Source organism: Primulina tabacum, chromosome 11 (assembly GCF_025594145.1).
Source record: "Primulina tabacum isolate GXHZ01 chromosome 11, ASM2559414v2, whole genome shotgun sequence".
Lineage (NCBI taxonomy): Eukaryota > Viridiplantae > Streptophyta > Magnoliopsida > Lamiales > Gesneriaceae > Primulina > Primulina tabacum.
The window spans coordinates 9,722,242-9,737,968 of record NC_134560.1 but is presented as its reverse complement, the minus strand read 5'-3'; the positions used below and the strand labels follow the sequence as shown (position 1 = coordinate 9,737,968).

At 32.7% G+C, this 15,727-nt stretch overlaps 1 protein-coding gene across 1 annotated transcript; it reads right to left on the bottom strand.

Moving 5' to 3' along the window:
- Positions 1–1,143: 1,143 nt before the first annotated feature.
- On the bottom strand, positions 1,144–2,144 carry LOC142518847 (uncharacterized). Its single transcript, XM_075621673.1, has 3 exons — positions 1,994–2,144; positions 1,644–1,829; positions 1,144–1,503 (listed from the first exon to the last, which is right to left on the bottom strand). Exons 1-3 carry the CDS (start codon positions 2,054–2,056, stop codon positions 1,300–1,302), a joined length of 453 nt encoding a protein of 150 aa, XP_075477788.1. The 5' UTR covers positions 2,057–2,144; the 3' UTR covers positions 1,144–1,299.
- Positions 2,145–15,727: the final 13,583 nt, after the last annotated feature.

Sequence of the window (15,727 nt, the reverse complement as noted above, 5' to 3'; positions counted from 1 at the left end):
GTGAGAAATCGGTTCGGTTCGGTTCGGTTAGCCTCCAAGTCTCCAACAACTCGGTTAAGTTAGCCTCCAACAACTCGGTTAAATTGGTTGTCGGTTAATTCGGTTCAGTTTTTGACCGAATATTCACCCCTGGATACAAAGGTATTTCCAGTGAGAGCTTAACCGGATTAGGTTTTTTTTTTTTTCTTTTGGTAAATTTTTTTTATAGTACTCTTAAATATTTTTATTACTTGAAATTTAAACGATAATTTAAAATGTTATCTAAATTTTTTTCATTTTTTTAGTTTTTCACAATTAATGTGATTCGCCTTTTAAATTTATCTAAAAAAACTTATTTTTTTTAATGTTTCATGTCGTCTATCTTTGGTAGATCGTTTTTTTCCCGCTTTTATCAAATCGTTTTTTATTCACTTTTCAAGAATATATCTTATATGCATTCTTAATTTTATAATATATATATATATATATATTACATTCAGAGCAGGTATCTAGTGAGACGGTCTCACGAATCTTTATCTGTGAGACGGATCAACCCTACCGATATTAACAATAAAAAATAATACTCTTAGCATAAAAAGTAATACTTTTTCATGGATGACCCAAATAAGAGATCAGTATCACAAAATACGACCCGTGAGACCGTCTCACACAAGTTTTTGCCTTACATTTAATGTAGATTTAAAGTTTCTCTTAAATTCAAATACAATTTTTATCAGCTGTTTATTACTTATATATCAAGTGGATATCAACTATTCTCTTAAAAAAAAAAGTATCAACACAGTTGCAACAAAATATATATGTATTTCAAAATGTTAACTACTACAATTTTAAAAATTGGTTCGACATGACACACTAAGGTATATATATACTAGTTATTCTGCACACGCGATGCGTGTGTGTACAGTCTTTTTATGATTATCGATGGACTAAAATGAAATTTGACAAATTATCGAGGGACTAAATGGATATTTGAATTGTTGAAATAAAAAAAATAAAAATAAAAATGTGTGTTGAAATTAAACAAAAAAACAAAAAAAAAAAGTGTAATATTAGTATTACATAAGGGTAAAGTTGTAAGAAAAAATTGATGTCCTTCCTAGATTGTTACTATCATGTCCTCAACTTTAATAAAATAGAATATACACATGTATAATCCAACAATTGTAACCATAAAATAAAGCATATTTACATACATAACTGGCAACTTGCCTACGGAAACATTAGGTTCATAACCGAAGAAGTCGTTTCGAAAACATGTGCAACGTTTCAGGATGTTTGCAGGAAGAAAGAAGACTATCATCAAGTAGCAAATGCGTTACACTCTTCCAGTAATTTAAGGATGTTGCCTTCCGGGGCACTAATCGACGGCACAATAGCTCTGCTCGAAACGGGGCGAGGTTTTTGGCTGTGTGTCTCAGATTTGGTCGACGAGGGCGGCATGGGAACGACGGGAAGATCGGGCTTTCTTACTTGCTCTTTCCATATTCTTCCATGAGTTCCGTCCTAAAGATCGAATTCGATCAACTTAAATATCATATATATATATGTACAGGGGTCGCAGCCAAAAAAGAAAAAAATCTAAACGTATTGTTTAAAACTTGATGTTTGGATGAAGATATTCATATGAAGTTACGTAAATTTACATTAAGCATGGATGGTTCTGGCAACGGACACGGGATTGGTCTATCAAGATCGAGAGGCTCCATCGGGTGAGCTACCGGCTTGAACTCGAAAGCGATTTCGATACTCTGCGTGGCAATGGATACAGCCGTGGCTATAGTTGCAGCACTCGTTGTCTCTAAACTTGGAGGCAAAACTTCACGTTCATCCTGCATACCCTCACACACTCACACACACACATATATAATCGTTCGTTTTATATATATATATATATATATATATATATATAAAACTCATCAAATCTATTGATTCGTTTTCTTGTTCATCATGTAAATGAAACCAGAAAAAAAAAACAAGAGATGTAGCTACTCACAACCGCACTCTGAGTCCGACGATGTCCGCTGCTCACATAAAATCTTGAAAACATTCCCACCATTTTTCACACAAAATAACAACAATAATTCAATATTTATCTGATCTTTTGGCTTCTAAATATAATGTATTATATGTGTATATATAGGTCATAAAACGTTAGAATTTCTTTGTCAATAATGCAGAGAAGATGGAGTTCGTGGAAGTTAATGAGTGGTTTTGAAAAGTTAGGTTGTGGTTTTGTTTTCTGTTGGGATTGATTCTCTTTACTTATCTGAATTGAATTGATTTAAATAAATGAAACAAAGTATTACAGATGTAATCCTAAAGCATGCGGTGGATTAAAGAATTTATGGTTGGGAATCAATCAATCAAAACATGATAAGCTTTTTAAATGATGATGATCACTTAGATTATGTTTGTAGCTCAAAATTTCAACAATATTCAATTTTTCTTCCAATATTTAATTTGTCTTCCAGCTATATATGATTGAAATTATTGGCCATTTGTGTGTATTATTGTGAAATCATTTGCTGCATTTTGTGCCAAGTTTTCGGTCGATTAATAAATATCTATGGTATAATTGACCTTTAGTTTTGGAGTATCATTTTTTTATGAGGTGAAACCAACAATCGTTACTTTTTGTGCGTAACTTATATATACTAATTAGGAATACGATGAAAAACAATTCATAAATAATTTTTTTACTTATCATTCGATTAATATTAGGTAAGCACTCGAACTACATGTAAATCACGTTAGTTGGATAAAGCGCATTGGGTGTAATAGACTTTTCCGATAAAGTGTTTGTTGGTATGAAGAATAGAGCCTTTGAACATCGGTTAATTTCTTACTTGCTTCACCGACTCGAACATCCTTGAAGACTACCCTACCGGCAACAATTATTTATTCATATTTCTATTGCATCAGTGCATGTATGAGTAACATCCTATCTTCTTGACGCTTCGTTTGCTTTTCCATCAAAGATTGGTCTTTCCATTTTTATTTTTCTTTAAATATTTTATCTTTAATAATTTATTTTTCTTAAATAAAGTCTCTTATGGATACATTTTCTTCCTCTTTCGATTGAAATTAAAAATGGCAGTATCTATTATAGAATTATACTTTGACCACAGACAGTTTTTCTATGTCTTCTCTCTCCAATAATGAACTACGTGGAAGCCGACATTTGACTCTGAGAGTTTTAATATATATATATATATATATAGAAAAGTATAATGAAAATATATGTGGGCTGTTTAGCTGAGACAATATTCGACTATTTGAGCTTTTTTTATATTATATTATATATAGACAGATATAATATGATATGGTACATAAATAAGATATTGAAAAATGCATGATATTTGTTGTGAAAAAGTAAAAATTTATGGTAAAAAGTAAAAATCTCAAACTCTCAAAATTTACCAAACTACACACTTTATAATATTTTGCTCTCTACTCAATTGTATCAAATCTTTACAAATGGAGACCTATTTATAGGATTTCTTTGGAAAACAATCCAAAAACAATTTCATCATTACATACATCATCACACACTAATTTTCAATATTCAACACCTAATTTTACCTAATTTTCAACATTCAACATTATAATTTTCAACACAAATATTTTTCATATTTTCAACACTCCCCCTTGTGATGATGATCATGATACGATGATGTCTTCATTACGTGATTTTGTACTGCCTCGTTAAAAACCTTACTAGGAAAAACCCATTGGGATAAAAACCATAGTAAGGGAAAAAGAGTGCAGTCACGTAAACTCCCCCTCATGTTGACACGAACAATTCTTCACAAATTTCGTAGATTGTGCATCCCAATATTATATATGTGCTTTCTGAATATTGACGTAGGAAGTGCCTTTGTGAAGAGATCTGATGAGTTTTCACTTGATTGAATGTGACGAACATCAATACATTTATTCTTCTCTAGCTCCTTAGTAAATGCGAAGAACTTAGGAGGAATATGTTTAGTTCTGTCGCTTTTTATGTATCCCTCTTTCATTTGAGCAACACATGCAACATTATCTTCATATAGTATCACAGGCTTCTCGTCGAATGATAATCCACATGAGATTTGGATATGTTGGCTCATTGATTTTAACCACACACATTCACGGCTTGCTTCATGTAGTGCAATAATCTCGGCATGATTTGATGAAGTTGTTACAAGCGTTTGTTTTTGTGAACGCCAAGAATTGCAGTGCCTCCACGAGTAAATACATATCCAGTTTGGGAACGTGCCTTGTGTGGATCAGATAAGTATCCAGCATCGGCATAACCAATTATACTTGGATTAGCATATTTTGAATACAAAAGTCCCAAGTCTGTCGTTCCTCGTAGATAACGGAATATATGTTTAATTCCGTTCCAGTGTCTCTTTGTTGGATATATGCTAAATCTTGCCAACAAATTTACGGCAAAAGATATATCAGGCCTTGTACAATTTGTAAGATACATAAGGGCACCGATAGCACTTAGATATGGTACTTCTGGACCAAGAATATCTTCATCATCTTCACATGGACGGAATGGATCCTTTTCTATGTTTAATGATCTAACAACCATTGGAGTACTTAAAGGATTTGATTTATCCATATTAAAACGTTTAAGGATCTTTTCTGTATAATTTGTCTGATGAACAAATATTCCACATTCTTTTTGTTCAATTTGTAAACCCAGACAATACTTGGTTTTTCCAAGATCCTTTGTGAGAACCTGAATTTCCAGCAGCTAGAAATGTTTCAGCAGCTATCAAAATTCCAGCAAGAACTCATATTTCAGAAGCTGATATTTTTCCAGCAGACATGTATTTTCCAGCAGACAGAATCCAGCACCAGAAGAGCGAGAAAGCAGCAGACAATTACTGATTCAGCTTAGACTTGTAACTGAAGCATTAACATGGAATAAAGGCTGTTAATGGCAGATTATGGTCATTAATTGGGATGCTAACAGTCATAATTTGGCCTATAAATAACACTCTAAAACCTCTGAATTGGGTTACACAAATCTTGATATTATCACTTGAATTTTCGAGCTAAAGGAATACTTATTTTCGAGCAGTAGAATCCAGTAGGAAGAGCAACCAGAATTCCAGTAGACTTCAACCGAAATTCTAGCAAATTACTGTAAGTGGGCTTATATATAAATATCTTGAAATCCGTTTGATAATTCTGTTTTAAAGTTCAGTTTCTGTATGTTTGATTTCTGATATATGATTTTGAAGCACTGAAACTCCCTAGTGAACTAATGGTAGGAATATATATTCTGAACATTTCTGAATTCTGATTCTGATTCTGGCCTCATCCCTTAGAGGAGAGAACATATAGGGGACTAATATCAGTTTAGCCATGAAATTCACTAACGTGCTCAGTGCTTACTAATTCTGATTTCTGTTCTGAAACCTGTAAATTCTGAATTCTGATTTCTGTTATGAAAATACGAGTTTTCTGTATATTATTGTATTACTGTTTCTGTTGAAAACGATTTCGAAAACTGGGAGTTATTCCCGCCCCTGCTTACTGAGTGACAACCATATCACTCACCCACTAAACCCATCTCAGATAAAAGCGAAGAGGAAAAGTTAGAAGAAGAAGAGCAGATTCAATTTTGGGGCTGATGATGAAGATTGTTGTTCTCAGTTCTGATTCATATTTTAAATTCCGCTGCATCTGTTCCGACATTGTATTTCTGGTTTTACATTTCCGATGTAAAACATTATTAATTGAGTTGTATCAGACATTGAATATTCAGTATTATGAATAAAAGACTGGTTTCTGAATTCTGTACTTCTGAGGCTTGTTGTTTTCGAATGTGAATTTGAGGGCAATGCCGGTGTCAACCAACCCCCGTCTCGGGGCGTGACATCCTTCATTTCAAATTCTTCCTTCAAGTATGACACAACTTCTTGAATTTCCTTATTCGTTTCAATGATGTTTAAATCATCAACATATACAGCAATAATTACGCATCCGGATGTTGTTTTCTTAATGAAAACACAAGGGCATATTGAATTATTTACATATCCCTTTTTCATCAAGTGATCACTTAGTGGATTATACCACATTCGACCGGATTGCTTTAACCCATATAATGATCTTTGTAATTTCACAGAATAACATTCTCTGGGTTTTGGACTTTGTGCTTCAGGTATCTTAAATCCTTCAGGGATTTTCATATATATATATTACTATCAAGTGATCCATATAAGTAAGCTGTAACAACATCCATAAGACGCATTTCTAAATTTTCAGATACCGCCAAACTAATCAAATACCGAAACGTAATTGCATCCAACACGGGAGAATACGTTTCTTCATAATCAATTCCAGGCCTTTGAGAAAAACCTTGTGCAACAAGTCGAGCTTTATATCTTACCATTTCATTTTTCTCATTTCGCTTTCGAATAAAAACCCATTTGTATCCAACAGGTTTTACACCTTCAGGTGTAAGGACTATAGGTCCAAAAACATTACGTTTATTTAGCGAATCCAATTCAACTTGGATGGCTTCTTTCCATTTTATCCAATCCTGCCGATTTTTACATTCACCAAAAGATTTTGGTTCATGATCTTCATTATCAATTATGATGTCGATTGCCACATTATAAGAAAATATATCATCAATTTCTTCTATATCTTTTCGGTTCCATATTTTTCCAGTATTAATATAATTGATAGAGATTTAATGATTCTCGTCATTTTGTGGTTCTGACAGAACATTTTCATCATCATGTGTTTCTTCAGGAACACCATTCTCTATTTTGTGATCATCATGTGTTTCTTCAGGAACATCATTCTTTATTTTGTGATCATCGTGTTTCTCTATGAATTTTATTTTTCGAGGATTTTTATCCTTGGAACCGACTGGCCTTCCACGCTTCAGGCATTTAATGACATCATGAGTATCTTCAATTTGTTTCTTCGGAATTTCAATTCGAGTAGGGGCATTTGCAGCATGTATATATGATTTAGTTACCCCTTTTGTGTCTGCAAATGCATCTGGTATTTGATTTGCTATTCTTTGCAAGTGCACAATCTGCTGTACATCTTTTTCACATTGTTTTGTTATTGGATCCAGATATAACAATGATGATACATACCATGTAATTTCTTTTTCGGTATGTTTCTGTTCTCCCCCTAACATTGGGAAGATTTCCTAATTAAAATGACAATCAGCAAAACGTGTTGTGAACACGTCGCCTGTCTGAGGTTCAAGATATCGAATGATTGATGGACTATCATAACTGATATAAATTCCAACCTTTCTTTGAGGTCCCATTTTCTTTCGTTGCGGTGGTGCAATAGGCACATACACCATACATCCAAAAATTCTCAGATGAGAAATGTCTGGTTCTTTACCAAATGCAAGCTGCAATGGGGAGTATTTATGATATGCACTTGGTCTGATGCGAATTAATGAAGAAGCATGTAAAATTACATGTCGCCATATAGAAATAGGGAGCTTTGTTTTCATAATCATTGGTCTAGCAATCATTTGCAGACGTTTAATCAATGATTCAGCCAATCCATTCTGTGTATGTACATGAGCAACAGGATGCTCAACAATGATTCCCATAGACATACAATAATCATTGAAAGTTTGGGAAGTAAATTCACCAGCATTATCAAGTCTAATTTTCTTGATTGTATAATCGAGAAATTGATTCCTCAATTTTATTATTTGAGCAAGTAATCTTGCAAATGCAACATTTCGAGTTGACAATAAACATACATGTGACCATCTGCTGGAGGCATCAATCAATACCATAAAGTATCTGAATGGTCCACATGGTGGATGGATTGGTCCACAAATATCACCCTGAATACGTTCAAGAAACATTGGTGATTCAGTTTGGATTTTGGCTGGTGATGGTCTTATAATAAGTTTTCCAAGAGAACATGCTTTACATTGAAACTTATTATTCTGAAAGATCTTCTGATCTTTCAGCGGATGACCATGTGTATTTTCTATAATTCTTCGCATCATTGTTGAACCAGGATGTCCTAATCGGTCATGCCAATTTGTTAATATTGAAGAATTATCAACTACCATGTTTGATTCAATGAGACTTATATGTGTATAATGCAATCCAGTAGGGAGCATTGGTAGTTTTTCAATCACATATTTCTTTCCTGATTTATATGTGATAAGACACATATACTTCTCATTCCCTTCATTCATTGTTGAGTATCATAACCATGGGAATATATATCATTAAAACTCAACAAATTTCTTTTCGATTGTGGTGAATATAAAGCATCATTGATCAAAAATTTTGTACCATTAGGTAACAAAAATTGTGCTTTTCCACATCCTTTAATCAAGTCTATAGGACCTGATATTGTATTCACCGTTGTTTTTGTTGGTTTTAGTTCCAAGAAATATCTTTTATCTCGGAGGATAGTGTGCGTTGTACCACTATCGGGTATGCAAACTTCAGCTTTGCTCATAGCATTTTCAATATTTGAACTTCAAAAAAATATATGCAATGAAATAAAATTACTGACAATACATATGTAAATATAACACATATCATAATTGTACAATAAAACATTATTATATGAATACATAAAAAATAAATTATTGTACATTTATATTCTACCATTATATTGTTCATTTTCAGAGATATCATAGAGAAAATCTGTAGCATCAATATTGTTCATTTCTATCCCACCAACATATTGATCATTTCCAGATAAATCATTCATAAAATCAGCAGCATCAAAATGAGTTGAATCACTCAAACGGTCACTGCGTTCAGTGAAGTTGGTCTCTTTTTCTTTCCACTTTATCGATTCTTTATAGAGCTTGCAAAGGTGCTCAGGGGCTCGACAAATACGAGACCAATGTCCTGGAGTGCCGCATCTGAAACAAGAACTTTCAAATCTTTTCGAGTGATTTTCATTAACACTCATGTTCTCATGATGCCTTTTCTATGGGTGGTTCGTGACGCCCTTTTGAGATGAGTTATAATAATAACTATCTCGATTGTTTTCAAAACCACGGCCGCGACCACGACCACGACCACGACCTCGACCTCGACCAAAACCTTGTCTCTGGATTTGATTTTGGTTTCCAGGTTTAAATTCATTTTTACTCACAGCATTTACTTCTGGAAATGCTGTTGATCCAGTGGGTCGGGACTAATGATTTCTCATTAATAGCTCGTTGTTCTTTTCCGCCATAAGAAGACAGGCGATGAGTTCAGAATATCTCGCAAATCCACGCACTCTATATTGTTGCTGTAAAGTTATATTTGATGCGTGAAACGTGGAAAATGTTTTTTCAAGCATTTCCAATTCTATAACCTCATGTCCACAAAATTTTAGCTGCGAGATTATTCGATACATCGCTGAATTATAATCACTGACTTTCTTAAAATCTTGGAATCTTAACATATTCCATTCATCACGGACGATCAGAAGTATAACTTCCCTTATATGTTCAAATCTTTCTTTCAATCCTTTCCACAGAGCCATGTGATCTTTTTCGATGAGATATTCACATTTTAAACCTTCATCGAGATGTCGACGCAAAAATATTATAGCTTTTGCTTTTTCTTGTGATGAAGATATCCCATTTTCTTTAATGGTCTCGCTTAGACCCAATGACTCAAGATGCAATTCTACATCGAGAGTCCATGGCATATAATTTTTTTCTTGTGATGTCGAGCGCAACAAATTCGAGCTTTGTCAAATTTGACATGGTGGTACTAAAAAAATTACGATACATTTTATTAGTTAATGAATATTGCAATACAAAGTAATGGATAAACAACAAGTACAAACATTTGTAAAAATAAAGAAAACACACGAGGAGGATATTCTCCGATAAATAAAAGACTCGTGGGTATGATAACCAAAATAATTAAAAATAACCTTGAGAAATCCATCTTTTTTTTTCTTCGAAAAATTTGATGAAGAATAATTTTAGAGAAGAAGAGAAAGTTGGAGTGATTGAATGTCTTTGTGAGATCATATTTATAGGGCAAAAACTAGCCGTTTTGTTACCGTTTATGACCGTTGGTGTACAAAAAATAAAGGTATGTATTTGTATAATTTTATGGTAATAATATGATGTATATAATATTAGTCATGTTTAAATAATTATGTATATCATATCATATTATTATAATGATGTGTCATAAGTTATTTTGTTTAAAAACCTTATAGGCTTTTATACTTGTCGTATCCCTTATCGGGAGTGTGAGATGTCGTCTTAACATCCTCCCAGGATTTATAACAAGTTTTTGAAAAAAATTATTTTTATTATTTCTAATTTTTATTATATAATAACATTATATTATATATACAATAAATAAATAACAGTAAAATAAATATTATTACTTTTGTTACCTTTTTCTTATGTTTGGAGCTTGGAAAAGTATGGAGGACTTTTAGAGCTTCGTGCTGATAACGTGTTGTGAAAAAGTAAAAATTTATGGTAAAAAGTAAAAATCTCAAACTCTCAAAATTTACCAAACTACACACTTTATAATATTTTTCTCTCTACTCAATTGTATCAAATCTTTACAAATGGAAACCTATTTATAGGATTTCTTTGGTAAACAATCCAAAAACAATTTCATCATTACATACATCATCACACACTAATTTTCAATATTCAACACCTAATTTTACCTAATTTTCAATATTCAACATTATAATTTTCAACACAAATATTTTTCATATTTTCAACAATATTGACGGTTTTTATATTGATGAAATGATTTAAACTGAATACACTACAACAAAATCTTAATTCAACAACACGTCAAAAACAACGGTTTTTATGAAAAATCGTTGTGCTTTGTCTTTTAACAACAGTTTCAAGAAAAACCGTTGTCGTAGGCTCAAAAAACTCGCTCATAGATGACAGTTTCTTAAAAACTGTTGTCTTAGATATGTCTACGACAATGGTTTTTAAAAACTATTGTCTATGAACGTGTTTTTTGAGCCTACAACAACGCTTTTTAAAAACCGTTGTCTATGAGCGTGTTTTTTTGGGATACGACAACGATTTTTAAAAACCGTTGTCGTATGATCGTGTTTTTTGGGATACGACAACAGTTTTTAAAAATCGTTGTCTAAGAGCATGTTTTTTTGGGATACGACAACGGTTTTAAAAATCGTTGTCTATGAATGTGTTTTTTTGGGCTACAACAACGGTTTTTAAAACTGTTGTCTATGAACGTGTTTTTTTGGGATACCACAATTGATTGGCGTTTTTTTTGGACAAAACGACAACGGTTTTCTTAAAACCTTGTGGATTGGCGTTTTTTTTAGAAACGACAATGGTTTTAGTGAACCGTTGTGGATTAGCGCATTTTTTTTTTGGAGAAACCATAATGATTTTAGTTAACTGTTGTTAAAATAACGACGATTTAAAACATAAACCGTCGCTACATTAAAATTGCGACAGTTTTCACAAACCGTCGTCGATTTCAAACTAGCAAAAACCGTCGCTATTGTAAATTGAAAACCGTCGCTATTTTAAATCGGCCACGGTTAAAAAACCATCGCTATTCGATTTAAGGTAAGTTTTTTCGTTTCAATTCTTGGTAAATTTTTAATTTTTATTTAAGATTATGAATTTTTGGTACAACGACGACGATTTGCTAGAAATTGTTATTGAACATGTTAAAGAGAATCCTCATTTGTTGACGGCTGTGGATGTTCATGAATATGCGTAAATTTTTTTTATTTTACGTAAAATATTAGCGACTGATTATGATTAAACTGTCGCTAATTAGGGACGTTATTAGTCAAAACCATCGCTAATTAGCGACGGTTTAGTTTAAAACCGACGCTAATTGGCGACGTTTTTGTGAAAGCCGTCGTTATTTTTAGTGACGGTATTATTTCAACCGTCGTTAATTATAGCGACGATTTATTCATAATCATCGCTAATTAGCGACGGTTAACATTATCCGTCGCTAATATTTTAGACGGTTTAGCCATAATTCGTCGCTAATTAGCGACGGTTATTTAAAAAACCGTCGCTAATTGAAGCTACGACAACGGTTTTAAACCATTGTCGTAGAACACACTTTCAACAACTACTGCCAATTATAACAGTTGTAACAGTACCTACGATAACGGATTTTATCCGTTGTCGTATAACGTTTTTGTTGTAGTGATATTATTGTATAATGAATTGAAAAACATTACAATATTCTACGATTACCGAGATTTTACATGTATGGAAAGAGTATGACACTACGAAGCATGATTTTGATTGTTACGAATTATATCTTGAGGGTCAAAGAGAATTCACTTAAACACTTTGTTTAAGTCGGTGTAATGACTGGCCGTTGATTGCGGAGAGGCCGGGAGAGTGTATTTGTCAAGAAATTGATAACGTTTGCTCTAACATCAAGATTGTGATGCCATGGAATACGTGTGTTCTAAATCTTTGTATTTTAGGTTATCTCCAAGACTCCAACAAACTGCACTGTCTTAGCACGGTTTTTGCACCAAAATATATAGCACAATATCTGCACCAAACTCACAACTCCTCTCCTACTATCTTATTTAAAACAAATAAATTATTCCAGTAAAAATCTGTTTATAAATTTATTGATTATTAATATATTTAGTTTATTTTAATTAATTTATATAAATTATCAATTAATTCACAATTTTAGTCCTCTGATTTACAATTTTTTTTTCGATTTCGGCCTTTTTTTTTTTACCGGAATGACGATGTGCTATCAAAAACATTAGTAATTTCCGGTGCCACATAAGCTTTCTGATGAAAAATGATCAAAATTGAAAAAAAAAATACAAATTTATAGATTAAAATTGTGAATTGACCGATAACAAGACCAAAAATAAAAATATTTTGGCATGAAATTATACGCAGATTGTACCTATGGAACCACAAAATGTCCCGAGGGGACACAGATTTTTAAGCATGAATGTGATGATGAGCACGCTTAAAACAAAGGGTTTAGTTTTCATCCACGTGTCTGTTAAATGATAAAAATATAAAAGTTCTTTTTTCTCATTTTTTTCATGTATCAATTTATAATAAAAAAATGTCGCTAATTTCACCAAAATTACAAAATTTCTTACGAGACAAATTTATCCTTATTTATTGTTTTTTTTTATATAATGAGATTTTGATTTGACCTTAAAAACACACATAATACTTTTGCATGTTACCAACTTGACTTTTTAGGTTGTATAGAATCTTTTGTTTACATCAAGTTTTGGTAATTTAACAAAATTAACAGAAGATCATCTAATCTTTGACCACCCTGCATTAAATAAATATCTTTACTAGCTAACCACGGGTCAGAATGTTCAAAGAAAGTGGATACTCTACTTTCACCTGTTATGAAGCTGTCAGTTTTGGTATAAGGAACATTATCCCACCAATTCCCGATATGAAAGAAAGTTTCTTAAAATTTCCAAAAACAAAGCAGCTCTTCAGAAACTATGAGTTATAAATTGCTAAATAAAATAAATACTAATTGGGTATTTAACGAAATATACCTCGTCTGAAAGCGACAAGTTCATTCTGTCGGGAGCTGATACAAGTGATCGTTGAAAAACTTTATCCGATAGTAGAAGCTTTCAAATATATATAGATGCATATTCAGGTTCAAAAAAGAAAAGAAGAATAACATAAAAACTTTGTGCATCTTTCAAATTCGCATTATCAACAATCTTTGAGCACTCCTGCAAGAAACACTTCAAGTTTGCTCAATCAACACACGCTTGTCAGAATACATCAGATCTTCTAAGGATCAATTTTCACTACTTCACCAACTCAATCCATTACAAGCTAATAATTGGTTATTGACTTAGTTGTCTGGTGAACAGATGGTTCTTAAATATCAAGATTTGTAAATAGATTACGAAGAGTTTCAACCTAAGCATTTGAAAAGTTCTAATTGACCTGGGTTGTTACAAGCCGTAAAACTAAAGTCTTTTAGTGGAATCATTTCTAAGTGGAATAAATGGTGACGTAGAAGTATTTGTCTCCGAACATCCATAAAATACTTGTCTCATTTACTTGACACATTTATCTTTATTGCATTCTAGATTTCCAACCGTTGCTTGTTTGAATATATACTTTATCACTAGCTAAACTGAGCCGTTTCCGCACTTATATATTTTAAGTGATTTAGTGAAGTCAGTCGTTCAAAGATATTTGTTTTAACAACATAATTTTTTTAGGGCGACTCGTTTTCAAATACAATATTTTAAAGAGTTTGTTCACCATCCTCTAAACTTTGTTCCGATTCGAACAAATGATATTAGAGCGTGTTTTTCCTTGAACTTTGATTAATATGTATTCAATGGCATCTTTTAATAAGATCCCAATATTCTCCAAAGAATATTATGACGATTGAAAAATCCGAATGCAGACACATCTAGTCGCTCAAGTCGATGAGATGTGATATTCATAATAAATGGTCCAATAAAGATCTTAAAAGCAAATACAACAGTTGTAATGATCGAAGTGCACCTGATGATTAGAAGAAAGTTAATCTTGACAACATGGCCAATGACATTCTTTACAAGACCTAGACAATAATATGTTCAACAATATAAAAAAAATGTTCCACGACAAAGAAGATATGGGAAAAGCTAACCCAAATTTGTAAGGGAACGATCAAACCAAAAAGAACTGATTGACATTTGCAATCTAGAAATTTGAAAATGCGAAGGCGAAGCTCAATGAGACTCTCAATGATTTTGATGAAAGATTTAGCAGAATTGTTATTGAACTAACATCTCTTAGTAAATAATACTCTAATTGTGAACTTGTTTTGAAGGTTATGAGAGCATTTTTCAAAGAATGAGATGTAAAGACGATGGCTATGAGGGAGTCCAAGGACCTTAGCAAACTCGAGATGCATGACCTATTTGCTGATCTTAAAAGATATGAGGTCAAGCTGGGTATCCTAATGGAAGAAGATCCATCAACTCCTCCACATATTAAAGCTCTAGTAGCCACAACATCAACTCCAATAGCAATGAAGACGCTTCTAGCGGGAAATTTTTTGAACATATAAGCAATAAAGTAATGTATTTATTTGTTAAAAAATTTGGCAAATTTACGAGGAAAAATCGGTCTAAATTCAGGTTTTATCATAAAAATGACCAAGTTGATGACAATCAAGCTTTTTTTAACTGCGGAAAACAATGTCATTTCATTGCGGATTGCAATATGCCAAAGAAAGACGATAAGCAGTCATTTGAGAAGCAACAATCCAAATATGAGAAGAGATCCTACAAGAATAAAGGGGACCAAAGTTGATTAGAAAATAAAAAGCAAGTGGGATGATTCAGACTCGGAACAATCAAGTTCAAAGACATCTACAGATAGAGTGATGATGAGAAGGTTAAGTATTTCATGGCAGATTCTGAGCTCGACACTTAAGATGTTGTGATGGAAATTGTGGATGACATGCTATTTGATTTTGACTCGGATAAATTTACACGAGAGGATCTTGTCACAACACTGTATATGAGTACAAAAGACTTTATCAATGTTCGAGAAAGCTAAAACAGAAAGCAAGGACCTAAAAGATAAGTCAAGCAACTCAAGTTGTTCGCAGCGAAAAGAACTTAATAGTCTAAGGATAAAAGTCGATTTGTTAGCGACCGAGAATGATTATATGCGAAGAGTGTTCCAAGTAACTATTAATGAAATAAACGGTTGACTTTGTTAGTCAATTCTCGGAACAAGTTTTTT

Excerpts from the sequence above, each read along its gene's own strand:
- LOC142518847 (XM_075621673.1), bottom strand. The coding sequence starts at position 2,056 with ATGGTGGGAATGTTTTCAAGATTTTATGTGAGCAGCGGACATCGTCGG. Across the intron at positions 1,830-1,993 it reads GTCGGACTCAGAGTGCGGTT|GATGAACGTGAAGTTTTGCC; the intron begins GTGAGTAGCTAC and ends GAGGGTATGCAG. Across the intron at positions 1,504-1,643 it reads CAGAACCATCCATGCTTAAT|GACGGAACTCATGGAAGAAT; the intron begins GTAAATTTACGT and ends TTCGATCTTTAG.